The sequence below is a fragment of the Phoxinus phoxinus genome (assembly GCF_949152265.1).
Source record: "Phoxinus phoxinus genome assembly, chromosome: 25".
NCBI lineage: Eukaryota > Metazoa > Chordata > Actinopteri > Cypriniformes > Leuciscidae > Phoxinus > Phoxinus phoxinus.
This window is the reverse complement of record NC_136900.1, coordinates 14,153,046-14,170,391: the sequence shown is the minus strand read 5'-3', so window position 1 is coordinate 14,170,391 and position 17,346 is coordinate 14,153,046. Positions and strand designations below refer to the sequence as shown.

The 17,346-nt window shown below is 42.4% G+C and overlaps 2 protein-coding genes across 3 annotated transcripts in view; one reads left to right on the top strand and one right to left on the bottom strand.

Annotated features, from left to right (window-relative positions):
* Positions 1-2,411, bottom strand: part of snrkb (SNF related kinase b) — a 26,232-nt gene extending 23,821 nt beyond the window's left edge. Inside the window, exon 1 of the mRNA XM_079603667.1 lies at positions 2,245-2,411. The gene's annotated coding sequence lies outside the window, so the exon portion shown is untranslated. The remainder of the gene's footprint in view (positions 1-2,244) is intronic.
* On the top strand, positions 1,853-17,346 carry ldhd (lactate dehydrogenase D). Of its 2 annotated transcripts, none has more exons than XR_013796506.1 (11): positions 1,853-2,045; positions 2,307-2,419; positions 3,465-3,606; positions 3,796-3,937; positions 11,299-11,458; positions 11,540-11,739; positions 12,251-12,379; positions 13,159-13,281; positions 14,645-14,735; positions 14,826-14,937; positions 16,679-17,345. XR_013796506.1 is itself a non-coding variant. In XM_079603673.1 (11 exons), exons 1-11 carry the CDS (start codon positions 1,962-1,964, stop codon positions 16,842-16,844), a joined length of 1,467 nt encoding a protein of 488 aa, XP_079459799.1. In that variant the 5' UTR covers positions 1,853-1,961; the 3' UTR covers positions 16,845-17,346. The 2 variants fall into 2 exon arrangements, 1 of the variants encoding a protein (XP_079459799.1); XM_079603673.1 differs by having other exon boundaries at positions 13,159-13,286; positions 16,679-17,346.

Sequence of the window (17,346 nt, the reverse complement as noted above, 5' to 3'; positions counted from 1 at the left end):
CCACCGGATCTTCATCTAGACTTGCATATGAGGGTGTATTAATATGTAAATTCAAACGCATGCTGACAAAATAATAAAGGTCAGCTCAGCTGAACTGATTTAGTTCAACACAACTCACAGTACCTCAGGGGCATTTCTGCATTGAGATATAAGTTTACACTTGCACAATTTCATCATCTGGGTATAATTATGGATTTATATTACCTGTCAAAATGCAGGTTTGAACAATGACAACATCCCATGTGGCCTATTTTTTTTACTCATTTTATTCCATAAACGGGTCTAATTTAAAAACTAATCGTTTCCTGAAACCTTGGGACATGTTTTTAATTTTGACAAGTTTATGAAATGGTAGGCTACATCAGATAATTAATATAAACGGAAGACCAAACTGTTTAAACCATTTTAGAAAAAGTAGAATCGAAATATAAAGTAAATTGTGAGAAATTCTTACAAATTATTTATCATATCTATATTAAATTCTTTCACATGTTAAAGTCATTTTTCAAAGACAGTGGGTCCATGCTGATGTCTATTGAATTGCCAGAACAGAGGACTGTCTGTGTGATGTAATATTGCCACCTTGTGGCCTGCTCTCTAATAAATACTAAAGGGATAGTTCACCCAAACATGTTAAGAAACATTTCCAAGGTGAGGCGGTTTTTGAATTTTAATAGAACAGAATTATTCATACTTTTATTTCTTCCCGCCTTGATTATTGTAATGCTTTGTTCTCTTCTTTGAATCATCGCACTTTATAGCGTTAACATTAGGCTAGTGCAGAATGCTGCAGCCAGATTACTGACCAGAACAAAGTTATATATAGTTTTAACTTCTTTACATGGTTACCTGTTTATTTAAGGATTGATTTTAAAATTGTATTGTTGACATTTAAAGCTTTAAATGGTGTGGCACCTATTTAACTGAGCTGAGACCCTATGAATCAGGGAGATGTCTTAAATCTTCTTTCAATAAGCCGCTGGCTGTTCCAAGAACTAGATTTGTAACTAAAGGGGATAGAGCGTTTGCAGTGAGGGCTCCAAAACTATGGAATAGTTTGCCAGTTGATATTAGATTATCTGAATGTGTGTTTGTTTTTAAATGTCGTCTGAAAACGTACTTGTATAGATGTGCTTTTAATATTTTGTGAGGTCTTTTGTATTTTGGGTATTGATATTTTTTGTTTCTTTATGTAGGGTAGTGTATAGCTTGATGTATTTTAATGATTGTGTTTTTATATTGTGTAAAGCACTTTGTACATTGTTGCGTTAAAAGTGCTATAAATACATTTTTACTTAGGCTACTTACGAGTGGGAAACTCAGGATTTTCATTAAGCCCAGACTTTACGAGTTGGGTGCGAGTCAGTTAAAAACATAGAGGGTTAGAAACATGGCGGAATAGGCCTACCATAATATTAGGCCTATTGGTATTTAGCAGTGACATTGTCAGGGTTTTTATTTCAAATGAAAAAATCGAATTGCCTGCACAAAACATGATAGCATTGTAACAATATAATATGTAACGATAAAGTGGCTTCGTAAATTAATTACAACAATAAAAAAGCAAAACATTCACTGATGCACATGTCTGTCTTCTTCATTTTTTAAAGATTTGATATAAAAAAAAATTCCTTGCTTTATTTTTGTGTTGTTAAGAGTTTTATTTTGTGTTGCCATTGCTCCGAAAGTGACTGACTTGACCTGACGTCGTAAACACGATTCACCCAGACAAGTTAATTAACATTCATAAATATTCTGTCTTTCTGCAAATCAGATAAATATACTGGGTGAAGGTCGCGTTATATTATTCAAAGCCCAATCTCCAGGGCGGGGCTTGAGGTTCAGAGGAGGCGTGACGCAGTTACGCTGATCCGGAAGAATATTTACATACACTCTTAACTGACGTTATGCATAAAAGCCTGGTTATTTCAGAATCAGCACGGATTTTGTAAGAAGTGGAAATGAACTCGTTCAGACAAGCCCTACGCTTAATTTCTCCACGGCTGCTGTTTACTTACGGGAGGTGCAGGAGATATTCTGCTAAAGTAAGCGCTGGCACCATTCCTGTTCACTGTTACATAATTATAATAAATATAATAACGAAGGGCTACAGTCTGTTTACGCAGATAATAAATCTCGAAGTATAAAAATATTTTCCCCACAAGTTATAAATAACGAATTAAAAAATAAATGTAAACATTATAGCTACAATAAAATGTATAATGATAATAATTATTAACTTACCTGTAACCACAGAGTAATTCAGGTAAACAGTCAGTGCATTTCTTTCTTGCTCTTAATATTAGACTGGGGCCGTCGAGCGTGCCATCACATCGTTTCGCTCGGTTAGCGGGGATGAAGGCGTGTCTGTGGGGTCAGCTGTCAGAGAACAGCACGGCAGGGACGAGTCCGTGCACAGGTAAGATTTCACTGCCATACCTGAGTGAGTGCCACCTGCAATTAAATGTTATGCAAACTGTGCAGCATTTTGTCCACCCTCAAGTACAAATAAACCAACTGTAGCGTCCGAGTTAATGATTTAAAGTAGTTCAAGCGACATATTCACTAAACAGTCGGGTCCGTTCAGCATGTAACTTTATTTTCCCCTTCTTCTTCTCCTTCACCCCAGACATAAATAATCATCTACAGCGTGGATCCACAGGCATGATCAATCAATCCTCAGTATATATAACATTACTATATTTTAATGTTTTTTAAAGAAGTCTCTTATGCTCCTCAAGCCTGCATTTATTTGATCAAAAATACAGAAAAAACTGTAATATTGTGAAATATTATTACAATTTAAAATAATGGTTTTCTATTTTAATATAGGCTACTTTTCAAATTAAATTTATTTCTGTGATGCAAAGCTGAATTTTCATTTGCCATTACTCACATGATCCTTGAGAAATCATTCTAATATAATGATTTATTATCAATGTTGGAAACAGCTACTTCATATATATATATTTATAACCTGTGATACTTTTTTCAGGAATCTTTGATGAATAAAAGGTAAAAAACAAAACAAAAAAACAATAACAGTATTTATTGTAAAATATACATCTTTTGTAAGAACATACACTACCGTTAATAAAAAGAAAAGGAATTAATACTTTTATTCAGCAAAAATGTGTTGCTAAAAAGGGATTTATATTGTTAGAAAATATTTTCTATTTTGAATAGATGCTGTTCTTTTTAACTTTTTATTCATCAATGAATCCTGAAAAAGGTATCGCAGGTTCCAAAAAAATATTAATCAGCACAACTGTTTACAACATTGATAATAACAGAGTATCAAATCATGGATGTGTGTCTCGATATGGAAGATTGGATGCTTCGTAAGTTTCATTGCAAAATGAAATAAACATCAAAATTTAGTAGACAAATTCTATAACATTTAACGTTGATTTTCATATTACTTGGTATTTACATATTCCTGTTTTTTTTTCTTGCCATGTCAGATGTCTACCACCAGATGTGGTGGTGTTTCCTCGGTCTGTAGATGAAGTCAGTGCTCTTGCCCAAATTTGTCACCACCACCAACTACCCATCATCCCATTTGGTACAGGGACAGGCCTAGAGGGAGGTGTTGGTGCTCTGCAGGTTGGTCCTGTAGAGAAGAGACAGAAGAAGAGTTTGACTGTGACAGGGCAAGTTTTAGACTTCAATTGTAACCTTCAAAAAGGGAAAAGTATTTAATTTTGTCCTTATTTTTTTTTTAAAGCTATTTTGATAAATTTTCTTAAGTACACATCTGTTAATGTTTATAAAAAAAGTGTGTGTGTTTGTTAGGGTGGAGTGTGTTTCAGTCTGAGAAAGATGGACCAGGTCCTTGATCTTCACCAAGAGGATTTTGACGTGACGGTGGAGCCGGGTGTGACGCGCAAAGGCCTCAATTCATACCTGCGTGACACTGGCCTCTGGTTTCCTGTTGGTCTGTCAAATTCTTCTGTATTATAAGTACAAAGTAGATCACATAAATAAAATCAATTGTATGTCTAAATACACAGATTAATTTAAGCCTAAAGGCCTGTTTACACCAAGAACGATAACTATAGCAATGTCTATAATTGCATCTGTAACGGAGGCCAGCTAGTAAGAGTTGTGTGAGTAAACCTCACTCCCCTGATCTCAGGAGACGCTTTAGAGACTGCGGTCTTTAGCCTCCTTGTTAGAGCGCCCACTTACCACGCTAGACACCCGGGTTCGAGGTGTAAAGCCTGCCCAAACAGTCCAACAACAGTTTCCGATAAGCGTGTGAAGGTTTCTGCGTGTTACTGTCTTTTCAGTGTGGCAAAGTAATTTAATTATCTCTTTATTTCATCTGACTCCAAAAATTCAAATGGTTTTAAATGATGTTTGAAGATCATTCAATTGAGGTGAATGTTTGATTAATCTATTAAACTCTTTATTGAAATTATACTTGTTCATCCGGATTCCTATAACACTTTGATTCTCTCACCGATACGATCTCATAACCACAAGCTTGTCAGTGTCGGCCATTAGACAAAGGCTATTGACTAATAGTCTAGGCGGCCGTACTCTACTTGCTCATTTTAGAATATATTATTTAGTCCCCATAGTTCTAAACACACATAATTAATGTAAGACTATATTACACTTATAGCCTATATTACACGGACATATATTTAGAATAATACTATACAATAATCAGAAGTTGAGGCTCACCCCTATTTAGATTGGTCTAACCGCACGACACTGTTGTTCTAAACGGAAAACCCATTTTTAGCGTCTACAGTCTAAGTATACATGACTAATGTGTTAGTCGGATCTCTAAAACTTCAGACGGTGTGCTCCTCTGCTCCACCTAAGCTGTATTTTAGTCCGTTACTAACCTGAGGGTAGAATTGTGGTGTTGTGGACTTAACATAATCTACTAGAATCAATTATTTCAGAGTAAGTCAGAATAAAATCAAATGTAACAATTTAGTCAGGTAAATGTATCATGCCAATTTCAGAATCAATTAAAAGATAATCAATGCATAACATCAAATGCTCTGAAGGAAAGAGTAAAAGATGCATACCTGACATTCAGAATTACGGGCTGATCTGGTTACAAATCGCCCTGAGCCTCTTGAAACATTTCTTTAAATACTCAGACCAAGAAACCTCTTTCAAATGGAAGAATGTGCTAACAGTGGGAATTTGCATTAATCACGGTCTCCAGAGGGCACCTCCTCTTGTGTCATTTGCATGGAAGACCCACTCTCCTCTGTAAACAAGATATCTCTAAACATTTAAAAACTTTATTACCTTTGTACCAGTCGCACTAAGACATTTCAAATGATACCAAACATGTATAGTGTTGTATACTGTTTGTCCGACTGTTTGTACTGTATTTTACATGATTTTTTATTCTAAACTGTTTTTAGAATGTAAAGCACTTTGAATTACCATTATGAAATGTGCTATATAAATAAACTTGCCTTGCCTTGTATGATAATTGTTCACATTAAACCAGATTTATGGGTGAATTTCAGGTGATCTCAGCATGAGAGAGAGAAGAGATGGGGGTAAAAGTGAAAGGTCTTCCAGTTTCTCCAGTCTTACAGAGGCCTGCACAGAGCGGGGCGAGTAGGACCTGAGGGGTTACACATCCACACCAACACACAATATTGTTCTGTTTATTATAAGCGAGCGCTGCAGTTTTGTTGCCTGCCGCATTAGAAGCTCAAGCTTTTTAAAGCAGGATGGATTCTGATTGGCTGCCAACCTTCATCAGCTGAAAAAACGTCTCGGGTTACGACTGTAACCCTTGTTCCCTGAGGAGGGAACGAGACACTGCGTCGTTGAAAACGACTCTTTGGGGACGCTCCCTTAGCGTGCGTATCTGAAGTATGAATGAAACTAATCCAATCCTGATTGGTGTTGTGTCGTGACGTAACATGTGACGGCATAACCGGATGTATAAAGTCACGCCGGCACACACACACATTAGCCTCGCGATGAAGCAAGCCGCTCACAGGCGTTTAAAGGGCGTGGCAAAACGACGCAGTGTCTCGTTCCCTCCTCAGGGAACAAGGGTTACAGTCGTAACCCGAGACGTTCCCTTTCGTAGGGAACTCGCACTGCGTCGTTGAAAACGACTCTTTGGGGAACGAATACCCACTAGGCCACGCACCGAAAAAAGGCCTGCCCTAGAGTGAAACTGATCTCAGGCACTTAGCTAGGACGAGAGCACATGTGCGCCAGGCGTACTAGGGAGGTGCAGACTATAAAATCTGATAAAAGTGTGCGGGGTAGCCCAACCGGCTGCCTCACAGATCTCCTGGAGGGGCACTCCCGAGAGGAGGGCCCTAGAGGACGCAATGCCTCTAGTAGAATGAGCCCTTACGGCCAAAGGTGAAGGCAAATTGCGCACCTTGTAGGCCGAAGTAATAGCCTGAACAATCCAATTGCTCACAGTTTGTTTGGATGCCGGGAGCCCCTTTTTAGGTGACCCAAAACACACTAACAGTTGGTCCGACCTCCTCCAAGAAGAGGACCTCTCAAGGTAAACACTCAAGGCTCTAACCGGGCAGAGCAAGTGAAGCCTCTCCTCTTCTGCCGACACATGAGGTGGAGGATGAAAGGCTTGCAGGACCGTGGACCGTGCTACGTTAGAAGGCACTTTAGGCACGTAGCCAGGTCTCGGGTGCAAGATGGCCTTAACTCCGCCTGGGGCAAACTCCAAGCAGGCTGGCGTTACTGCCAGGGCTTGAAGATCTCCCACCCTCTTAAGAGAAGTAATAGCTAAAAGAAAGGCCATCTTGAATGTAAGGTCCTTGGGCGAAGCCGACTGAAGGGGTTCGAAGGGAGCCAGGGATAGCCCTTCGAGAACCACTGCCAGGTCCCAGGATGGAACCCTGGACCTGATTGTCGGTCTCATCCTCCATGTACCACGGAGAAAACGTATGACCAGTTGGTGCCTCCCCAGAGGCCCATCACTAAGTGGTGCATGGAAAGCCGCAATGGCAGCCACGTACACCTTCAGTGTGGACGGGGAGAGACCCGCGGAGAAACGATCTTGGAGAAACTCCAGAACTGAAGCCACTGGGCAGTTAACTGGATCTAACTCATGTTCTCTACACCAAGTGGAAAAGACATTCCACTTGAGGCCATATAATCTCCTAGTAGACGGAGCCCTAGAGCTAAGTATGGTTTCAACCACCCCAGCTGATAGACCAGCATCTAGGTACTGAGCCCCCTCAGGGGCCAGACCCACAATTTCCACAGCTCCGGCCGAGGGTGGAATATTGTTCCCTCCGCCTGAGACAACAGATCCCTCCTCAGAGGAATCTGCCATGGCGGAGCTATCAGGAGTGAAATTATGTCTGAAAACCATACTCGGGCCGGCCACAACGGGGCTACCAGAAGAAGACTGACGCCCTCCTGACGGACCCTCTCCAGGACTCCCGGGAGCAGAGCGATCGGGGGAAAAGCGTACAGGCGAAGCCTCGGCCAGGCCTGTACCATGGCATCCAACCCCAGTGGGGCTGGATGAGTGAGGGAGAACCAAAGTGGACAGTGGGACGTCTCTCGAGACGCAAACAGATCCACTTCCATTGGTCCAAACCTCTGCCATATCAACTTCACCACCTCTGGGTGAAGTCTCCATTCCCCGGGCCTCAGCCCCTGCCTCGACAGGATGTCTGCTCCCTGATTCTGAACCCCTGGGATATATATTGCTCTGATAGATAATATTTTCCCCTGGGACCATAGAATAATCTGATGCGCCAGTCTGGATAGAGGGCGCGATCTGAGTCCCCCTTGTCGGTTCAGATAAGCTACCACTGATGTATTGTCTGAACGTATCAGGACGTGGTAACCCTTGATGTCTGGGAGGAAGCTCCTCAGAGCCCTGAACACAGCCAACATTTCTAGGCAATTTATATGCCAAGAAAGATGATGGTCCTGCCACAGACCCCTGGCAAAGCGGCCGTCCATGACCGCGCCCCAGCCAGTGAGGGAAGCGTCTGTCGAAACGGATTTCCGGCGACATGACGCTCCTAACACTGGCCCTTGGGACAGGAACCAAGGTTTCTTCCATATTGATAGGGAACGAAGGCATCTGCGCGTAACCCTGATTATACGGAACGGATTCCCCTTCGGGGAAAACCCTTTGGTTTTCAGCCACCACTGAAGGGGCCTCATGTGTAGAAGGCCCAAAGGAATTATGTTGGATGCCGCTGCCATGAGGCCCAGCAGTCTTTGAAATCGCTTTACAGTGATGGCCTGGCCTAGCTTTATCCCAGACACCATGGCCAGGATTGATTCGACACGCGCGGGAGACATATGTGCCCGCATCGTAACCGAATCCCATACCACGCCCAGAAACATCGTTTTCTGAGCTGGTTCCAACACGCTTTTCTTCATGTTGAGCCTTAACCCCAGGTTCTGAATGTGGCCAAGGACGACATCTCGATGCCGAACTGCCATTTCCCGAGACTGGGCCAATATGAGCCAGTCGTCGATGTAATTCAGTATACGAATGCCCTGAAGCCTCAGTGGAGCCAGAGCTGCATCCATACACTTGGTGAACGTGCGGGGAGAGAGTGCTAGGCCGAATGGAAGAACCCGATATTGGTACGCTTCGCCCCCGAAAGCGAACCTCAGGAACCTCCTGTGACATGGAAGGATGGAGACGTGAAAATAGGCGTCTTTTAGATCTATCGTGACAAACCAATCCTCGGATCTGATTTGATTCACGATGATGGGAATAGTGAGCATCTTGAACCTGAATCTCCTCAGAGAGCGATTCAACTGCCTCAGATCTAAAATCGGCCTCAGCCCGCCATCCTTCTTGGGAACTATAAAGTACCGGCTGTAAAACCCTGACTCCTTGTCTGGTAGGGGAACACTTTCTATGGCCCCTTTCACCAGTAGAGTCTGTACCTCTTGTTCCATAACCCGAGCCTGTTCTGGAACCACTGCAGTCAGTACCACCCCAGCGAACTTGGGGGGTCGGTGACCGAACTGCAGTCTGTACCCATTTTTTATTATATTCAGGACCCACATAGATATATTCGGAAGGCGTTGCCATTCTTCTACAAAATCTACTAAGGGAACCAGCCTCTCGAGACTGGCCTCGGGTGTTTTTCGAGCACTGTTCTCGACCTCCTGAAACGGACGACCGGCAGGAAGAAGTCGAGAAGGATTTTGTGACCATAGTCGATGCTCTTTTGCAAGCTTTTGGGGCGAACGCCGCGGTGTGCGTTCGCTGGAAATCGATGCGGCCCGAAGCGTCCAGGACGGCGGGAGAACATCTTTTTCCAGAGGGCCCCGCTGTGAGAACAACCTCGATTGCGCCACAGCGGGGGGGGCAGCCCTCCGAGGTCCTACCATTCCGGTTAGGACCTCTTTCCCGAAGCCCTCTTCGCCTGAAGGACGGCCCTCAGGTCGCCCTTCTGGTTAGAGGACTTCGATTGAGAGCGTTTCCTCTGTTGCCAAGCTCCCGGAGGAGGGGCTCTAGAAGAAACGCTCTCTCTCTGATCCTGGCGGTGGGAGCTAGTTGACGGCTGGGGCTGGCCACCTGAGCCAGCCCTCCTAGACCCAGATTTCGAGCGGCGAGGGAGATACTGCTGAAACGCCGCTGACTGTTTTTTCGCCTCCTGAAACCTGTCGACGACAGTAGTGACTGCGTCGCCGAACAGGCCAGAAGGCGATAGCGGTGCGTCCAGCAGAAAAGCTTTATCCTTCTCCTTAATGCCTGAAAGATTTAGCCACAGATGTCTCTCCGTAGCCACCATAGCCGCCATAGAGCGGCCAATAGCACGTGCCGTCTCTTTAGTGGCCCGGAGAGATAAATCTGTGGCTCTTCTCAATTCCGCAATATCCGAAGGTGACGGTCCCTCGCCCTCATCCAGGTCTTTAAGGAGGTCAGCCTGGTACGCCTGCAAAATCGCAATTGAGTGCAGAGACGTACCAGCCTGACCAGCCGCCATATAAGCCCGGCCAACCAGTGCAGAGGTGTCCCTGCACGGTTTGCTGGGCAGCGCCGGGGTTTTAAGCGAAGATGCCGCTTCAGGAGAAAGATAGCTCGCTAAGGCTTCCTCCATCGGCGGCATCTTGCCATATCCCATCTCTCTCGCACCCACCACATTACTATAATAATATGAATTTGGTGATGAAATACGGAAAGAGTGGGGTTTTTCCCAGGATCTGGAAATCTCTTTATGCAGATCTGGGAAAAATGGCAAACCCCGGCGCTGAGGTTGTGAGCGGTGCTGCAGGAATCTCTCGTCTAGCTTGCTTTGACAAATATCATCCTGCTTATTTTGTGGCCAGCTGATGTTTAGTCTGGCCACAGCACGTGTCACAACCTCCACCAACTCCTCATAAGCGGGGACGTGAGCCGGCGAGTATGACTCACGTTCCTCGCTGCCGATGCTGAGCACATCTACTTCCTCGGAAGCAGACAGCTCGAGCATCGGGCGATCGTCGCGGGCAGAAGAAGCCGCGGCGCGGGCTTCTGCACCGTGAGCGAGCGCTACAGAACCTTCAGATGAAGAACGAGAAAGTGCCGCAGCAGTCTCGTTCCCCTCTGAAAGATCCTTTTGCGATCCCCACGATCTAAGCCGCCGCGCCGCCTCAACGGACGCGGGACCCGAACCGCGGGGATCGCGAGCCTGGCCATCATCATTGAAAATGGCCAAGCGGGAGCGCAGCACTCTAATGGGAAGTGCTTCACAGTGTTCACAGGCAGCTCCCTCGAGAGCTGCCTGTGCATGCTGCGCTCCCAAACAATACACACACATTAAATGCGTGTCCCCACCCGTGAGAAAACGAGGGCAGGGGTGCACACACTTTGTATATTGTTCACTCGCCATGACAGGGATTTTTGTAACAGACAAACAACACCAAATAAGACAGACAGTTTTCACAAAGAACGCTTGCTGAAGAGCGAAAGCTAATGTGTGTGTGTGCCGGCGTGACTTTATACATCCGGTTATGCCGTCACATGTTACGTCACGACACAACACCAATCAGGATTGGATTAGTTTCATTCATACTTCAGATACGCACGCTAAGGGAGCGTCCCCAAAGAGTCGTTTTCAACGACGCAGTGCGAGTTCCCTACGAAAGGGAACCCCCGATATCATTCCTGATATTCCTATATCGTTATTGTTATAGTTGTAATGTGGACTTCCCTTTTCTCATGGAATTGGGATGATTACTGTGTAGTTATTGTTATATTTATCGTCCTTGGTGCGAACAGGCCTTAATTGAAACTTGGTTTTATTTTTGTGTTTTATGTTTGGAAATGATTAATGGTTAAGGAATCTATTTCCACAGATCCAGGTGCCGACGCATCTCTCTGCGGCATGGCTGCAACTAGCGCATCAGGCACAAACGCCGTCCGTTATGGCACAATGCGCGAGAACGTCCTGAACCTGGAGGTGGTTCTAGCAGATGGAGCAGTCCTCCACACAGCAGGCAGGGGGCGTCGTGCAAGGTATGACTGCAAACTTTCGAGTTGAACTAAACTTATTGTTGTCTACACTTGATGGACTTTAACAATGCAATGCCCTTTCAGAAAGACAGCTGCTGGTTACAACTTGACAAACCTTTTTGTGGGCTCGGAGGGAACTTTGGGTATCATTACCAAAGCCACACTTCGATTGTATGGTATTCCTGAAAGTATGGTGTCAGCTGTCTGCTCCTTTCCATCCGTCCAATCAGCGGTGGACAGCACCGTTCAGATTCTGCAAGTTGGAGTGCCCATTGCCCGCATAGGTGAGTGAAGGTTAAAGCACATGGTCGCAATGAGCTTGGTGTGTTGCCGCAATTGGCAATAACGTAACAAAAGAACAGTCGGTCTCTTGTGTTGTATTCTTGTAAAATCACAGACTGTGGCACTCGAAACTACATGCATGCCTAGCTGTGTGATTTAGTCCAGAACTCTATTCATTTCATTTTTATCTATTCATTAAAGGCTCTTGCAATAACATAAACATTAATTCAGAAAGAAACACCGTCCTTATACATAGTCAACACCGAGCGCAGTCAAGGGTTTAATGAATTGCTTGGTTCTCAGAACCACAAAGTGTTTCTTCTTTTGCAGTCCACTCAGGGAAAATATTCCACCAGTGGCTCCATCCAATTTATGAGTAATCAGGCATGACCGGTCTCTTAGATTTTTAAATCGAGGCTGCAGTGAGGCATCAACATTTTTTTTTTAACCCTGGACTTTCTATCCACAAAGGCCTCACACAACTTAATTGGTGCTGATATGTTTCGTTCGCAGAGTTCTTGGATGACGTGATGATAAACGCCTGTAATCTCTTCAACAACCTGTCCTACGCCGTAACGCCCACTCTCTTCCTGGAGTTCCATGGGAGCTCCAAGAGCATGGAAGAGCAAGTGTCCATCACAGGTATTTGTGGATAAAACCAAAAAATAAATGTGTACAAAATATATTTTACAAATGCAAAACAATGCCATTAAGAGGGTTTTTAGTGTGCACTAGGTGAACTTTGGTTATAGTACACTTGGTAGTGATAGTAGCCTTGCCTATGGCTCGGGAATATGCCTACTTCCATACTATAGTAGGCGAAAAACAGTATGTGAGCTGAGTAGTATGTCCGAATTCATAGTTTTCATAAAACAGTAAGTGAAAAGTACCTGTATAATGTATTACTTCTGGAGAGATACTGAAGTGCGCATATGATGGTCACTTTACTATCCCATGAGGCCACGGGAAAGGATTAGTGAATGTAAGTGTAGCGACGCAACTGATGCCATAGGTCACATGATTATGACAACATGGAGGAAGTAGTACGTCCAAATTCCATTCATACTACACAAATTCATACTTTTTTTAATAGTCACAAAGTTTTCAAACCAAATATAGTACCTACTATAGATTGCGATTTCGGATGCAATTCGGACATACTACTCGGCTCACATGACACACTACTTCTAATGAGATTCTGAAGTGTGCATCCAATGGATAGTTTACTATACCACAAGGCCACTGGAGAAGAGTTGCTAATGGCAGTGAAGCAACACAACTGACACGGTTGGTCATATGACAATAACAACGCGACGAATGTTGAACGTTCGGATTTCATTCATACTATATCGAACATATTTTTTCATAACCAGATAATATATGTGAAAGAATGTGTTAACTGCATTATGTTCTGTGTTTAGAGGAGATCACGCGTGATAACGGAGGGTCGGACTTTGCCTGGGCGGAAGATGAGGAGACCCGCAGCCGGCTGTGGAAAGCCCGTCATGATGCATGGTACGCTGCCCTGGCCCTGAGGCCTGGATGTAAGGTGGGAACATTTACTGCATGACTTGATTCTGACTCAGACAAGTGCAGTTTATTTCCTTTTAACTTAGAATACATACTTTATACTTGAGACTGACATATAGACTTGTTATCATCTTGAAGCTTGAATCCTTATTATACTTCTAAATAGGGCTGTAAACGATTAATCGAATCTAAAATAAAAGTTTGCGTTTACATAATATGTGTGTGTATTGTGTATAATAATTTTGAATATATAAATACACACACATGCATGTATATATTTAAGAAAAATGTGTTATTTATATATAAAATAGTTCTATTTATATATAATATAAATCATATAAAAATATATGCAGTATATAAATGCAAATATTTCTCAAATATATACATACATGTGTGTGTATTTATATATACAAAATAATTATACACAATACACACACATATATTATGTAAATACAAACTTTTATTTTGGATTAGATTAATCGCGATTAATCGTTTACAGCCCTACTTCTAAAAAGATTGAGACACATTCCTGCATAATATTTGCTTATTTTAGGATTGGAAGCATGTGTACTAATATTATATTATAATATAATATATTATATAATTAATCATAGTAGACATAACATTTTAGTATATTATATTAAAACTTAAAACTATAGTAATGAGTTCCAGAAGCTAAATACCTTTAGCATAAATGTAGATCAGATCAATATTGCTTTGTCCTTTTGTGTGTCCTTCCTCAAGATTGATTTTTTGTGCGATTGTCCATAATGCATTGCAAAAATAATGACTGTTTTCAAAAAGGTTTCCCATACACTGCCATTGGTCAACCAAACAGATAGCCCTGCCCCAAACTCACACCATTGGTTGAGCACACTGTTGCTGTGCTGGAGTTGGAATGCTCAAACAAACTGGAATGCTCAAACAAACGCTGTTTTGAAAGCGCCAGAGACACAGTTTTAAAGGCATTCTCTACAGATTTATGTGTGCCTAGACAAAAGAAGATCTAATTGGCAAAGATGTACTAAAAGAACACAATAATGATATTATAATCTACTAAAAATAATTATAATATAAATAATATATTTTTTATTTCTTATTCCTGTCAGTCTGTTCGTACAGTACTATACATATCTATTTGCTTAAAATCATGACTTTTTTCCAACAGGTTTCCCAAACATTCTGCCATAGGTCAGCCAAACCACAAATTTAGCCAGTTGCTATGCTGGGCTGGTCATGAGCTCAATGCTCTAGAGTCTAGCAAAAAGAGCAATGTTATGAAAGCACCTCACAAACCACAGACAGTTTTACACTATAATAAGAGAAACTATTTGAATACATAACTCATTTTACAAAGATGTATTCATTTTCTTGCAGGCATATTCTACAGACGTCTGCGTGCCTATCTCACGACTACCTCAGATTATAGTGGAGACGAAGGAAGATCTAATCAGCAACAATCTTACTGGTAGCTTGCCTAGTTTGATTTTCTCATTTAGTGTTCAGAACTGTTTTTTAAACTGCTGATATAATACGGTTATGTTTCTTCTTCTTCTAGGTCCTATTGCAGGTCATGTAGGTGATGGAAATTTCCATTGTTTAATGGTACTGGATCCTAATGACCCAGACGAGGTGCAAAGGGTTCACTCCTTCACTGAGAGACTGGCCAGGTACTTCTATTTAGTTCCTTTCAGCAGAGTTGATCTTCTGAGGCGGCTGAGAGGGACTGGCAGCACCTTTTGTGCCTATTGTCAGTTTTGTTTTGTGTTCCAATCAATATCAGGATTATTTCTCAGAATGTCTTCTGCCATTTGGAGAGTGTATATTGACAATGACAGACATAGAGGTTCTTGTGTCTGGCTTTGGAAATAATAAAGGGCTACCTGCCTTCAGTCATTATGGGTAAAGTGCAGTCTCTGTCAGGTACAATGAATGTGCGATTGGCACTGACCAGCAGCCAAAGAGAAGACAAACACTGCAATCTCATTTGGTTCAATGAAATCTGGCTGACCTGATGCGCAAGAGTTTGTCCTGATAGGAGCAAATTGAGTTGGATTTGCCCTTTTTGTGAATGACAGACATGATTTTACTGTAAAAGCACAAGTTTGCAAAAACTATAGCCTTATTACCTGCCAAAGGAGTGAAATGAAAGAACAAAAAACACACTGAAAGAGCAACTCTGAGAGGAGAAGAAACATTACTGGGCTGAACCGGGTGTGGAAACTTGAAGTTGAAATGGATTAGAGAGCTTTACCACAGTCTACCTGAAAGGTTCAAAGGAACTTGACCAGGCCTAATTAAATTAATCTGTTAACTTTTCCAATACCTTCAATACCATTCTGACTCTTAAAGAAAAGTGTGGGATTCAATTATTTGCCCATTATACACTTGATTTTTTGTCAAATCTGTCAACTTTAATTGGCCAACGTTTTCAGACTGGCTCTGACTTTCGGCAACTAACCTCGACTCCTCCAGACTACAAATCGGGGGGGAAATCGTGTTGTGTATTCCTGCATTAAGTTAAGCTCAATCATCATTAATGCCATGTCGAACAGTGTGTACAACCTGCATGAACAAGATGAGTAGGTGTTGGATTTCTGCTGCGCCAGGGAGCCCCCGAGACCAGTCGACATCATTCAGTTGGAGAATGTGGAGGTGGAAACACCTGCGGATCGAAACTGGACTGGACAGACAGTTCAGCTCCACAACTGATCAAGACTTTCACCTTAAGACTACGTCTACATTAATCCAGCTTTATTTAAAAATAGCTTTTTCATTTCAAAACGCTCTCCATCCCATTCCATGTATGGTCTAAAATTGCCGTCATGTTTTGACACAGGACGGCAATTTCGAGGAATCTTTGCCGGAATGTTATATGAAGATTGTACATTTATTGTTAGTAACACTGTGTTAGTGAATTGCACATAGCAGGCACATGCTGGTATAAACTGATATCAATAGGTACAATATGCGTCACGTGACTAAATGTAACCGGTCCTACTCGACCTGCTCCAAGCGGGATTCTAACCGATGTGGGAGCCGCTAATGCTCCTCTTGGGGCCAGGGGAGTGAGGTTTACACACAGCTCTTACTGGCCTATGTTACACTCACCCCCCTAAACCTCACTCCCACACGGGTCACGGCAAAGGTAACTTTACGCGCACAGCTCTTACTGGCCTTTATGTACGTCCGTTACATAAACATGCATCATGGTTTTCAAATAACTCCATTTTCACAAACCACTCTACAACACGTAAACGGCATTTTCAAATTTTCCCAGTTGGAAGAGCTCAGTTTTCTCAATTTCAAATGTATCTGGATTAATGCAGACATGGCCTAAAATAGTCAATTTTATTGCCAGTAACAATTACAGTAAATTAATTAGTTCTCTTTTTGTCTTTCTCAATGCAGGAGGGCACTGGCGATGGATGGCACTTGTACCGGTGAACATGGGGTCGGCCAAGGAAAGCGGGCTCTGCTCAGGGAAGAAGTCGGTCCGTTGGCCATAGAGGTCATGCAGGGCCTCAAGGCCAGCCTGGACCCCAAAAACCTTATGAATCCTGGAAAGGTGTTGTAATTACCGCAAACCAACACAGAACACTAAAAATTATGCTCTGCACTAAACTTGAAGATGAAAACTTGAGAATGAGGTTTGTTTTAGATTTTAAGAAAAAGAATGATTTACAAAATTGCATTTTCTTTGTGAAAGGTGCATATCACTCAAACTCTCTGCATGAACATTCAGAAGTACAAAATGTATTATGTAGCATCATTTTGAAAACACATTATAAATGTACATGGCTGAATTTTCTAAGAGCCTTGAACAATTGTTATTCTGTTATTTTATTTTGCTTTTCCATGGCAATCTGACACCATTTTGAAATATGAATTAATGTGAAATCACAGTGCCTCCTTGACAAACTTGTGTTTAGTCTGGCCATTTCCCCTTCTACATATCTGTGAATATAATTATTATTGAAATGGATATATTTGCTTATGAAAGAGATTCTGTGAAGCAGAACACAACATCTGATGAGCTAAATGTGATGCAGAAAATAAAAAGTGCTCACATAATATGG